This window comes from Cebus imitator, unplaced genomic scaffold (assembly GCF_001604975.1).
Source record: "Cebus imitator isolate Cc_AM_T3 unplaced genomic scaffold, Cebus_imitator-1.0 Scaffold449, whole genome shotgun sequence".
In the NCBI taxonomy this organism is placed as follows: Eukaryota; Metazoa; Chordata; class Mammalia; order Primates; family Cebidae; genus Cebus; species Cebus imitator.
In genome coordinates, this window is record NW_016107764.1 from 2564286 (window position 1) to 2575462 (window position 11177).

Below are 11177 nucleotides of genomic sequence, written 5' to 3' on the forward strand. Positions count from 1 at the left end.
GGAGGCCAAGGCGGGTGGATCACAGAGTCAGGAGGTTGAGACCGGCCTGACCAATACGGTGAAACCCCGTCTCTACTAAAAATGCAAAAGTTAGCGGGGCATGATGGGGCACCCCTCTAGTTCCAGCTGCTCAGGAGGCTGAGGCAGAAAAATCGCTCGAACCCAGGAGACTGAGGTTGTGGTGAGCTGAGATCGCGCCACTGCACTCCAGCCTGGGCGACAGAGCAAGACTCCATCTCAAAAAAAAAAAAAAAAGTCTAAATGCATAAATAATTATATAAAATGTAATGGTGTAAATATACCAATCCAAACATAGAGACTGTGAAATTGGGTAAAGATAGCCCCCACCCATTAATATGCTGTGTGTAAGAGACTCATTTCAAATATAACGACAAAGATAAGGTAAAGGTAAAAGGCTAGAAAAACATGGAGCTCATAAACACCGATCAGGCATGCATTCCCTGCTTCGGCATTGCCGTAAAGTCCACGGTGAGAACTTGTGCAGCGCCAGTGCCTGACACACATGCAGGGCTTGCTGAAGAACAACAGGAGGAGTATGTGTGGGAGCACCCTGCCGATGCCTTTCCAATACTTGTTCTTCAGGTTCTCCCTGGCCCCCAAGTCAAGGCTGCATCCCTGACTGCATCCCCATCCCAGCCGTCACCACCGGTTGCACACGGCTATGAAACTCGGCTGAGAGCTATTAAGTGGCTTGTGCCAAGTGACTACTTTGACGTCTGTGAACGTTAGCACGTGTGAACCTCGCTACAGTTTCTACTTCCTTGCTGGCCCCTGTCCCCTCAGGCCCACCTCCAGACCCTGGCAGGGATTTTCTTCAGAGCCTGGAAGGCACATTTTGATGAGTTGCCCAGATGTCATTTCTGCCCTGGGGCCACTGGCTCTTCATCCAGAATGTCCAAGCCCTGTCCTCTCAGTCTGCCCTTGCTCCAGCCAGCCCAGCACAGGGACTGTCCTCTGTGGTGCCCACGACCATCCTGCAGGCCCCCGGGAAGCCAGCCACACACAGCCACTGGGCAGCACACCTGGGTTCTTGCTGCTACCGTTGGAGAGCAAGCCGCCCAGATGCCACAGGCAACCCATGGTGGAGTGAATGAAGGGGGACCGGCAGGGCTTCTTTGTCACCTGCTCCAACTGCCAGTCTTCTATTAACAACAAAACTCCATGTTCTCCCTGGAATCTGTGAGCAAGACTTCACTGCAGCCTATGTGGATATGATTCTGAGATGGGCTCTAGGAACCCTGGGTTTTGGATGGCTTACTTCACTTGTTTAATCTAGTATCTATCTCTATATTCAGGGTGTAAACATTAGTGATTGAACCTTCAAAAACCTGAAATCAAAAACAAGAGTTTCATTCATATTTTTCTTGTCCTGCCGCCGTAGGTATTTCTCCACAAGAGAGTCGCTCAGTAAACGCTGGTGAGGTCACACCTATAAGGTGAAGCAGCAGCCAGGAGACGGAATCCAGCCCCTGTTCTTGGACAGCACAGCAGGGAGCGGAAAGGCACCGGAGGAAGCAAACTGAGCCAGAGCACGAAGTGGGAGACATTGGCTGATGAAAAATGGGTTTCACGATGAATAGGAACAGCACAACATAAGGGAAATTAGTGCATTTAATGAAAATTACACTGCAACAAAGGTGTACTGGTTGACATGATGGACTGAGAGTCTACAGTGACCTTGCTTAAAAAGGCAGCAAGTGAATCCAAAACAGACACAAAAATGTTTGGGGGGAAAAAAAAAAGTTGTGAAAAGTGAAATAATATGAAAGCAAGAGGGACACAGAAAAACCAAGAAATCAATTATGAAAGACTTTGATAGGAAAAGACAAATTCCACTCACAATGCACGATAACCTGAAATATTTTCCACAGATAACTCATGGGTAAAACAACAAAATGAAAGAATAGGAACACGCACAAAAAACAGAATTCTGCCTCATCTTCTCGAGAGTTGCAGCAAATTCATAAGGGGAGCACAGTCACTGCAGAGACACAGAAAGAAATAGGAGCCCAGTCTCAGGGTCGAGAGTGGCCCTCTGCAGCAACTGCAGGTAGGTGAGGTTCTCGTGCGTGCTGGGGTCGAAGAAGCCTTTGGTGTCGTCGCTGGGGTCCGCCAGGATGCGGTTCATCTCCTCGTCGAAGTAGCCACGCTGGTAGGCCACGTCCACGGGCACGCGGTGGCTGTGCACGGGGTCGATGACGCCGCCCGTGGCGATCTGGGCCTCCAGCAGGCGGATGCCGTGCTCCCGCACGATGAGGTCCTTCTGCATGGCCTGGAAGAGGGAGATCTGCTGCCCGGTGTAGGGGTCGGTGTAGCCGGTGACGGCGCGCTCGGCCGACAGCAGCTTCTCCTGGATCTCGCCGCCCACCACGCCCGCGGCCACGGCCTCCTCCACGGACAGCCTCAGGTTGCGCACGGGGTCGATGACGAAGCCGGTGGCCGCCTGCGCCTCCAGCAGCACCAGGGCCGTGCCGGGCCGCAGCACGCCCTTCCACATGGCCTGGTAGATGCTCATCTTCTCCTGGCGGCCCGGCTCGTCCTTGGCGGGCACCAGGACGCCCGCGATGCAGCTGGTGCCCTCCAGGTAGCGCTTGACGTGCTTGTCCTTCCTGAGCTGTTGCACCGTGCTCCGCCCAGTTTCCAGGTCCTGCAGCATTTCCTCTGTGATGACGTGTGAGCTCAGGAGTTCCGAGGCTGTGACTTGTCTTCTAATCCCTTGGAACCACAGTTGTTTACTGTCCTTTTCCTGCGTCTCAATCGTGTCTAAGATCAGCTGTGCTACCTTCTGCAGTGCCCGGTTCGTGTCCAGTCTGTACATCCTCACCAGCTGGAACTTCTTCTCCTCCGTCACATATTCCGAATTCAGCAGTGTCCACAGTGTGGGCTTCTGGCCTCTGAACCTTCCCACTGTTATCTCCACCTGCTCTGCCTCCAGGGCCCTTAGCGTCTCCTCGTCGACGTACTGGGAGTCCCGTGCGTCCTTGGCCACTGGGAAGAGTAGCCAGCCAGTGTCCTCTTGCCGGTGGCACCTGTGCTGCAACTCTTGGTACGAGACCTTCTCCTGGGTGTTCGGGTCCACAAACCGTTTCCTCATGTGCTTCTGGTCAGAAATGAGTGCGTATGTGTCCTTGTGCAGACAGCCCCGCCTATAGGCTGTTTCCAGTGGGAGCCGGTGGTGGTGCCGTGGGTCGATGACACCCCCCGTGGCCACCTGCACCTCCAGCAGCCTCAGTGCCTCTGCCTTCCCGACGAGCTGCTTCTGCATGGCCTGGAACAGTGGGATTGTGTCTCCCGTGGCCGGATCCCTGTAGCCTGTGGCAGCCCTCTCAGCCTTCAGGAGCCTTTCACATAGCTCCTCGCTCACCAGGCCCACAACCACAGCCTCATCTACAGAGAGCCTCTGGTGGGTGCAGGGGTCCAACAGGAAACCAGTGGCGGCCTGCGCCTCCAGCAGCCAGGTCGCAAATGCTAAAGGGATGAGCTCCTTCCTGCTGGCCTCATGGAGGCTCACAACCTCCATGGTGGAGGGCACTATCACCCCCGCGATGCAGCCGCTGCCTTCTAGGTAGGGCTTCAGCTCCTCCAGCGTGCTGAGCACCTGCCCCCCAGTCCTCCCTGCACGGAGCATGTGGAGGGTCTTCTGATCGATGATTCCGGAGTTGAACAGCTCTGCAGCTGTCACCTCCCCTCTGATGGCTGCCACCTTGATGCCTTGGTTTTGCGTCTCTGTTTCTTCAATTGTCGTAGTGATGATTTCCAGCAATTTCTCCAGGCCCCCACTCTGGGTTCCATATGCCTGGATCAGCTCCCGCTTCCTGTCCTCTGTGAAGTATGGAGAGGACAGCAGGTCCCAGAAAGAGACCACCTGGTCAGCAAACCTCCCCACACGCATTTTTGCAGTTCTGGATAGCAGCATGTGTCTCATGGCCTCATCGATGTACACGTAGGTGTCACCCTTCTTTACAATTTGTAGCAGGTACAGGCCTGTCTCGGGGTCCTCCACGCAGCGCTCCAGTAGCTGCAGGTACGTGAGGTTCTCGTGCGTGTTGGGGTCGAAGAAGCCCTTGGTGTCATCGCTGGGGTCCGCCAGGACGTGGTTCATCTCCTCGTCGAAGTAGCCACGCTGGTAGGCCACGTCCACGGGCACACGGTGGCTGTGCACGGGGTCGATGATGCCGCCTGTGGCAATCTGGGCCTCCAGCAGGCGGATGCCGTGCTCCCGCACGATGAGGTCCTTCTGCATGGCCTGGAAGAGGGAGATCTGCTGCCCGGTGTAGGGGTCGGTGTAGCCGGTGACGGCGCGCTCGGCCGACAGCAGCTTCTCCTGGATCTCGCCGCCCACCACGCCCGCGGCCACGGCCTCCTCCACGGACAGCCTCAGGTTGCGCACGGGGTCGATGACGAAGCCGGTGGCCGCCTGCGCCTCCAGCAGCACCAGGGCCGTGCCGGGCCGCAGCACGCCCTTCCACATGGCCTGGTAGATGCTCATCTTCTCCTGGCGGCCCGGCTCGTCCTTGGCGGGCACCAGGACGCCCGCGATGCAGCTGGTGCCCTCCAGGTAGCGCTTGACCGAGTCCATCTCCGTCACCTCCTGCAGGGTCTTGGTGCCCTGGGCCAGGGCCCGCAGGGTGTCGGGGCCCAGGATCCCGGACGTGTGCAGCTCGGAGGCGGACACCTGGCGCCTCAGGCCGCGGAAGGACACCTTCCTGAGCCGCTCCTCGGCCTCCTCGACGATCCGGGTGAGGACGGCGACGAGGTCAGGCAGGCTCAGGGCGCCGGCCGCGTGCTGGGCCAGGAGCTCGTCTCTGCGGGCCTCGCTCAGGTACGAGGAGAAGAGGACGTCCCACACGGAGACCGGCCGCCCCTGGAACTGCCCGTGCTGCACCTCCATGGTGGCGCCCCGCAGGGTCCGCTCCTGGCGGCGGGCGGCCTCGGCCTTGTCCGGGGAGCGCCCGGAGTCACCGTCCCCTTGCCCGGCTGGCCCCGGGTCCCGAGGGCCACGCGAGGCGTCCTGGCGCTCCTGCCCGCCTCCGGGGGTCTCCTCGGCCTCCTCGATGATGGCGGTCAGCCGGCGGGTCAGCGCGGGCAAGGCCAGCGTCCCCGAGCCGAACTGGGCCAGCAGCTCCTCCCGGGCGGCCCCGCTCACGTAGCCGGACGCCAGCACGTCCCAGACGGGCACCGCACGCCCCCGGAGGCGGCCCACCTTGACCTCCATGGTGGCCGCGCGCAGGGCCTCCCGGGGGTCTGGGGGCGGGCTCCCGGCTCCGGCCTCAGCCTCGGCCTGCGCCAGCAGCGAAATGAGGGTGGCGCCCAGCTCCTCCACGGTCAGCGTGCCCGCCCGGTACCTGCTCAGCAGGTCCTGGCGCCGGCCCTCGCACACCTCGCGGTAGAAGAGGAGCTCCCAGACGGAGACGCTCTGGCCCCGCAGGGCGCCCGAGCCCGGCGTCACGCGGGCCTCACGCAGGGCACAGCGCAGCTCCTCGCTCAGCTGGTGCACGGCGGAGCCCCGGCCGGCCAGCTGCAGCATGTAGAGCCCGGTGTCCGGGTCACGCACGCAGCGGCGCAGCAGCTGCACGTACGTGAGGTTCTCGTGCGTGTTGGGGTCGAAGAAGCCCTTGGTGTCGTCGCTGGGGTCCGCCAGGACGCGGTTCATCTCCTCGTCGAAGTAGCCACGCCGGTAGGCCACGTCCACGGGCACGCGGTGGCTATGCACGGGGTCGATGACGCCGCCCGTGGCGATCTGGGCCTCCAGCAGGCGGATGCCGTGCTCCCGCACGATGAGGTCCTTCTGCATGGCCTGGAAGAGGGAGATCTGCTGCCCGGTGTAGGGGTCGGTGTAGCCAGTGACGGCGCGCTCGGCTGACAGCAGCTTCACGTAGGTTTCTTTGCCAAACATCCCTGCTTTGAACGCCTCCTCCACAGTCAGCTTCCGGTTCTCCACGGGGTCGATGATGAAGCCGGTGGCTGCCTGTGCTTCCAGCAGCACCAGTGCCGTGCCGGGCCGCAGGATGTGCCTTCTCAGGGCTTCTGGGATGCTCATCCTCTCCTGGGTGCCTTGGACAAGGACCCCGGCAATGAAGTTGCCGCCCTCCAGGGACCGCCTCACACTGTCCATCTCTGCCACCTCCGTCACAGTCGTCACCCCCTGGCTCAGCTCGTCCAGCGTCTTCTTGCTGATCAGCTGCGCCGTGAACAGGTCCCTGGCTGACACCTGCTTCCGGAGCCCTCTGAAAGTGGCCTGCAGGGGCTGCCTCTCCGCAGCCTCCACCAGGGCAGTGACCGCGCTGACCACCTCCCGTAGGGCTGCAGCCCTCCCAGACCGGCAGAGTGCCACCAGCTCCTGCCGCTTGTCAGCGCCAATGTACTCGGAACGCAGCAGGTCCCAGAGTGACACGCTGCAGCCCTGAAGCCTCCCCGTGCTGACAGGTACCTTCATGGCCCTCAGAGCCACCGCAGTGTGGTCATCCACCTCAAGCGCTGTGTCCGAGGTCAGGGGCAGCAGCAACAGGCCGGTCTCGGGGTCGTGCACGCAGCGCTCCCTGAGCTCCTGGTAGGTCACCTGGTCCTGTGCGCTGGGGTCAAAGAAGAACTTGTTGTCCTCGTCAGCTGCGGTCAGCGCTCGGCTCGTCTGTGTGTCCAGAAGGCCAAGTCTGCAGGCTGCCGCCTGGGGCAGGTGCACCCCATGGACAGGCTCCACCACGCCCCCCGTGGCCAGCTGCACCTGCAGGAGGGGGAAGCCCTCGTTCTGCGGCACAAGCCCCTTCTCCATTGCCTGCCACAGCGAGAGGGAGCCCCCGGAGTAGGGATCCGGGTACCCGGCCACTGCCCTCTCAGCCTGCCCGAGCTGCTCACTCAGCTCCCTGCCCACCAGGCCGACCTTAATTGCATCCTCCACTGACAGTCTCTGGTTGGTCAGGGGGTCGACAAGGGAGCCAGACGCCACCTGGGCTTCCAGCAGCCTCTGGCCCAGGCCTGCAGGCAGTAGGCCATCCCTCATGGCCTGGGCGATGCTGGCCTTGGCCCCGGAATGCTGCAGCAGCACGCCAGCCACGCAGCCCGTGCCCCACAGGCAGGCCTTCACCGCCGGCTGCTCAGCGACCTGGGTGGGTGACTGTGTGCCCTGAGCCAAGGCCTTAAGGGTCTCCTGGGGGATGATGCCAGCATCCAGCAGCCAGACGGCAGGGACCTCACCCCGCGGGCCGGGCACCGTGACGCGGGCCTGGGCCAGGAGCTTAGTCTCCTGTATCCATGTCTGCACAGAGGCGAGTAGCTGTGGCACAGCTGTCCTCCCCTCCTGCACATCCTCCAGCAGGGCCCTCCGTTGCTCCTCGGTGAAGTGGCAGGAGCTGAGCAGGTCCCAGAGGGACGTGCCGTCCTCGGTGCCCGGCATGGCCTGCAGGCTTTTCTGGACCTGCTCCTCAGTGGGGAGGGCAGGAGCACTCTCTGGCAAGGGCAGGAGGTGAGAGCCAGAAGTCTCATCCCTGGGGCACTGCTCCAGGAGCCGGGCATAGCTGGTGCGCCCCTGGCTGTCTGGTGTGGGGAAGGTCTCGGAGGAGCTGGACAAGGCTGTCTCCATCTCCTGGTCGACAAAGCCACGCTGAATGGCCACTGGCATGGGGAGGTGGTGGTGGCCCATGGGGTCGATGACCCCTCCTGTGGCCACCTGAGCCTCCAGGAGGCGGGCAGTTTGGTCCCAAGGGATGAGACCTTTCTTCATGGCCTGGAACAGGGACACCTGCGTCCCAGAGAAGGGGTCTCTGAAGCCAGTGATGGCACCCTCAGCCCGCTTCAGCCTGCCATACAGCTCTGGTCCCACCACACCCCTGCGCACAGCCTCATCCACTGAGAGGCTCTCCAGGCTGTCAGGGTCCACGATGGTTCCGGTGGCTGCCTGGGCCTCCAGCAGGGCCAGGGCTACACTGGGCCCCAGCAGCTTCTGCCTCATGGCCTGGTAGAGGCTAAGCCGCTGGCCGGAGGGCAGCAGTCTCACGCCGCCCACAGCTCCCAGGCCACGCAGGTACCTGCGGACGCTATCCATGAGGAGGAGGGCCTCGGGGCTGACCGTCCCAGCCAGCACTTGGTCCAACAGCTGCTGGTCGATGATTCGTGCCTCCAGGAGCTGGTGGGCGGTGACCCGGCCCCGCAGTGCAGGCAGTGTGACATCCGCCTGCCTCTGCGTCTCAGCCTCCAGCAGCTGGGCCACCTGCCCCAGCATGACCTCACGTCGCCGGTATTGATGCAGCAGCTGCCTCCTGCGGGTCTCGCTGAAGTACTCAGAGTTGATCAGCTCCCACGCGGAGACCCTCTGCCCCTGAAGCCGCCCGTACTTCACAGAGAGCAGCAGGTTCTGGAAGGCCTGCCGGGTGGCACTGTCTACCAGCGGGCACTGCGTGCTGCCGAGTGGCAGGAGGTACAGGCCCGTCTCGGCGTCCTCCACGCAGCGCTCCAGCAACTGCAGGTACGTGAGGTTCTCGTGTGTGTTGGGGTCGAAGAAGCCCTTGGTGTCGTCAGAGGGGTCCAACAGGATCATGTTCAGCATCTGATCAAAGTAGCCACGCCGGTAGGCCACGTCCACGGGCACGCGGTGGCTGTGCACAGGGTCGATGATGCCGCCCGTGGCAATCTGGGCCTCCAGCAGGCGAATGCCGTGCTCCTGCACGATGAGGCCCTTCTGCATGGCCTGGAAGAGGGAGATGGGCTGCCCGGTGTAGGGGTCGGTGTAGCCGGTGACGGCGCGCTCGGCCGACAGCAGCTTCGCATACACGTCGGGCCCAATGACGCCAGCTCTCAGCGCCTCCTCCACGGAGTGTGCCTTGTTTTCTTTCGGGTCGATGATGAAGCCTGTGGCGGCTTGCGCCTCCAGGAGGATGAGGGCAGTGCCGGGTCGGAGGAGCCCCTTGCGTCGGGCCTCATAGATGCTCAGGCGCTCCTGAGAGCCAGGCAGCAGCAGGCCGGCGATGCAGCCGGTGCCCTGCAGGTACTTCTGCACGGAGGCCAGGCTGCTCACATCCTGGGCCGTGGTCTGCCCGTGTTCCAACTGCTCGTACAGGTCCTGGTCGATGATCTCGGCTTCGAGCAGCTCTCCTGGTGTCACGGTGTCCCTCAGCCCAGAAAAGGTGACCTTGGCAGTGGCTGCAGCCTGCTCGAGGGTGGCGCTCAGCTCAGCAGCCAGCTCCTCCACAGAGAGGGTCCCTTTCTGGTGCTGCTGGGCCAGCATCGCCCTCCGCTCTGCGGAGATGGCCTCAGAGAAGAGCAGCTCCCAGAGGGACACGGGCCGGCCCCGGAACTTCCCCACCGAGATAGTGGTTGTGGCTGAACTCAGGGCCTGTCGAGTACCGTGCATGATGAATGGGGGTCCCTGGGGCTGCTGTTCCCTGGGCCCCCCGGAGAGTGGCAGGAAAGCAAGCCCAGTGTCCGGGTCGGTGACACAGCGGGCCAGCAGCTGCTCATAGCGCAGGCCGCCATGTGTGCCGGGGTCTGAGAAGCCACCAGCCCCTGAGAGCTGTCGCTGAGTGTCTTCATCCAGGCAGCCACAGTGCAGGGCGGCCTCCAGGGGCAGCCGGAGCCTACGTGCTGGACAGACCAGCCCTCCTGTGGTCAGCTGGGCGTCCAGGAGCCGCAGTGCCAGTGGCCTGTCCACTAGCCCCTTCTTCATGGCCTGGAAGAGGGGGATTTGGGAGCCACTGAAGGGGTCGTGGTACCCTGTCACGGCCTGCTCAGCCACCAGAAGCTGCTCATGGAGCTCTGGGCTGACTAGGCCTGCCCTGACTGCCTCGTCCACCCATAGCCGCTGGCCTGTGGTGGGGTCCGCTAGGGTGTGGGTGGCGGCCTGGGCCTCTAGGAGTGGCAGCGCGGTGCCCATCGGGAGCAGGTGCTCGGCGGCAGCCTGGAAGAAGCTCTTCTTGTGGCCTTCGGGCAGCAGGACGACCCCGGCCACACTGCCGGTGCCCTCCAGGTAGCGCCGCACCTCGGCCCGTGCGCCCACGTCCGCGGCAGCCAGCCTGCCTTCCTGCAGACCCCGCACAGCCTCCTCATCCAGGATGCCCACCTCCAGCAGCTCGGCTGCACTCACGGCCCCGCCCACGGAGCGGAAGGTGATCTTGAGGGGCAGCATGGCCAGCCCCGAGCTGGGGGCCCGTACACACCTTTCCAGCAGCTGGTAATATGTCAGCCGCTCTAGCGTGTTGGGGTCAAGGAATTGCAGGGTGCCTGTGCCAGGCTCGAGCTCCGACAGCTTGTGCCACGTCTCCCGGTCCAGGAGGCCCTGCTGGCAGGCTTGCTCAGGGGCCACGCGCACGCCACGGGCAGGGTCCACCAGGCCCCCAGTGGCCAGCTGGGCCTCCAGCCAGCTCTGGCCCAGGGCCCTGTCCACAACCTCCTTCCCGATGGCCTGAAAGAGGGACAGCTTCTCACCCCCGTAGGGGTCAGGATAGCCTGTGGCAGCGCGCTCAGCGGCCAGCAGCTTCTCCTTCAGCTCCAGCCCCACCAGGCCCTGCTGCAGGGCCTCAGACACAGGGAGCAGCTGGCCCTGGGCAGGATCCACCAGGCCCCCGGTGGCTGCCTGGGCCTCTAGCAGAGCCAGCCCGAGCCCAGCGGGCAGAAGACCCTGCTCCATGGCAGTGTAGACGCTCTGGGCCTGGCCCGAGGCCTCCACATACACCCCAGCTATGCTCCTGGCCTGAGGCCTGGGGGCTGTGCCAGCTCCCAGTGTGGCTGCCATGGCTCTGGGGATGCTGGCCTGCTCCGTGCTGTCAGTGCCCGGGAGGTGAACGCTGCTCATCACATACAGCAGGATATGCGCAGCCTGCCGAGGTCCACCTCTGTCCTGCAGGGGACAGAAAGGCTCAGTCAGGGACCCTGCGTGGCCTGGGCACGAGGGAAGATGTGGTCATGGGGCCAATCCCATGCTATCCCAGGCCGAGCGCCACCCACAGATGTGCAGCCAGAGAGTCCCTGAGGACCTGAGTCTGCCTGGGAGCGCTCCAGTAGGAGTACCACAGAAGTGCAGGTGGGCAGAGGGTCCCAGGGCGGGCACAGGGACCCAGAGTGCAGGGACCCAGGGCACAGGGACCCAGGCTGGCTGCCAGGAGCCTCTCGGGACTCCAGGGCTGTCCGTCCTGCAGGCTGTCCTTTGACCTCTACCCCAGGCCAATGCC

At 62.8% G+C, this 11177-nt stretch overlaps 1 protein-coding gene across 2 annotated transcripts; it reads right to left on the minus strand.

The window, feature by feature from the left end:
* Positions 1-1996: 1996 nt before the first annotated feature.
* Positions 1997-10878, minus strand: EPPK1 (epiplakin 1). 2 transcript variants are annotated; one of them, XM_017511582.2, is made up of 2 exons: positions 5897-10877; positions 1997-4345 (listed from the first exon to the last, which is right to left on the minus strand). In XM_017511582.2, exons 1-2 carry the CDS (start codon positions 10799-10801, stop codon positions 2000-2002), a joined length of 7251 nt encoding a protein of 2416 aa, XP_017367071.1. In that variant the 5' UTR covers positions 10802-10877; the 3' UTR covers positions 1997-1999. The 2 variants fall into 2 exon arrangements, with proteins under 2 accessions (XP_017367071.1, XP_017367070.1); XM_017511581.2 differs by having other exon boundaries at positions 1997-10878.
* Positions 10879-11177: the final 299 nt, after the last annotated feature.

Bases quoted from the DNA above. Each gene is read 5' to 3' on its own strand.
- EPPK1 (XM_017511581.2), bottom strand. From the start codon at position 10,801: ATGAGCAGCGTTCACCTCCCGGGCACTGACAGCACGGAGCAGGCCAGC.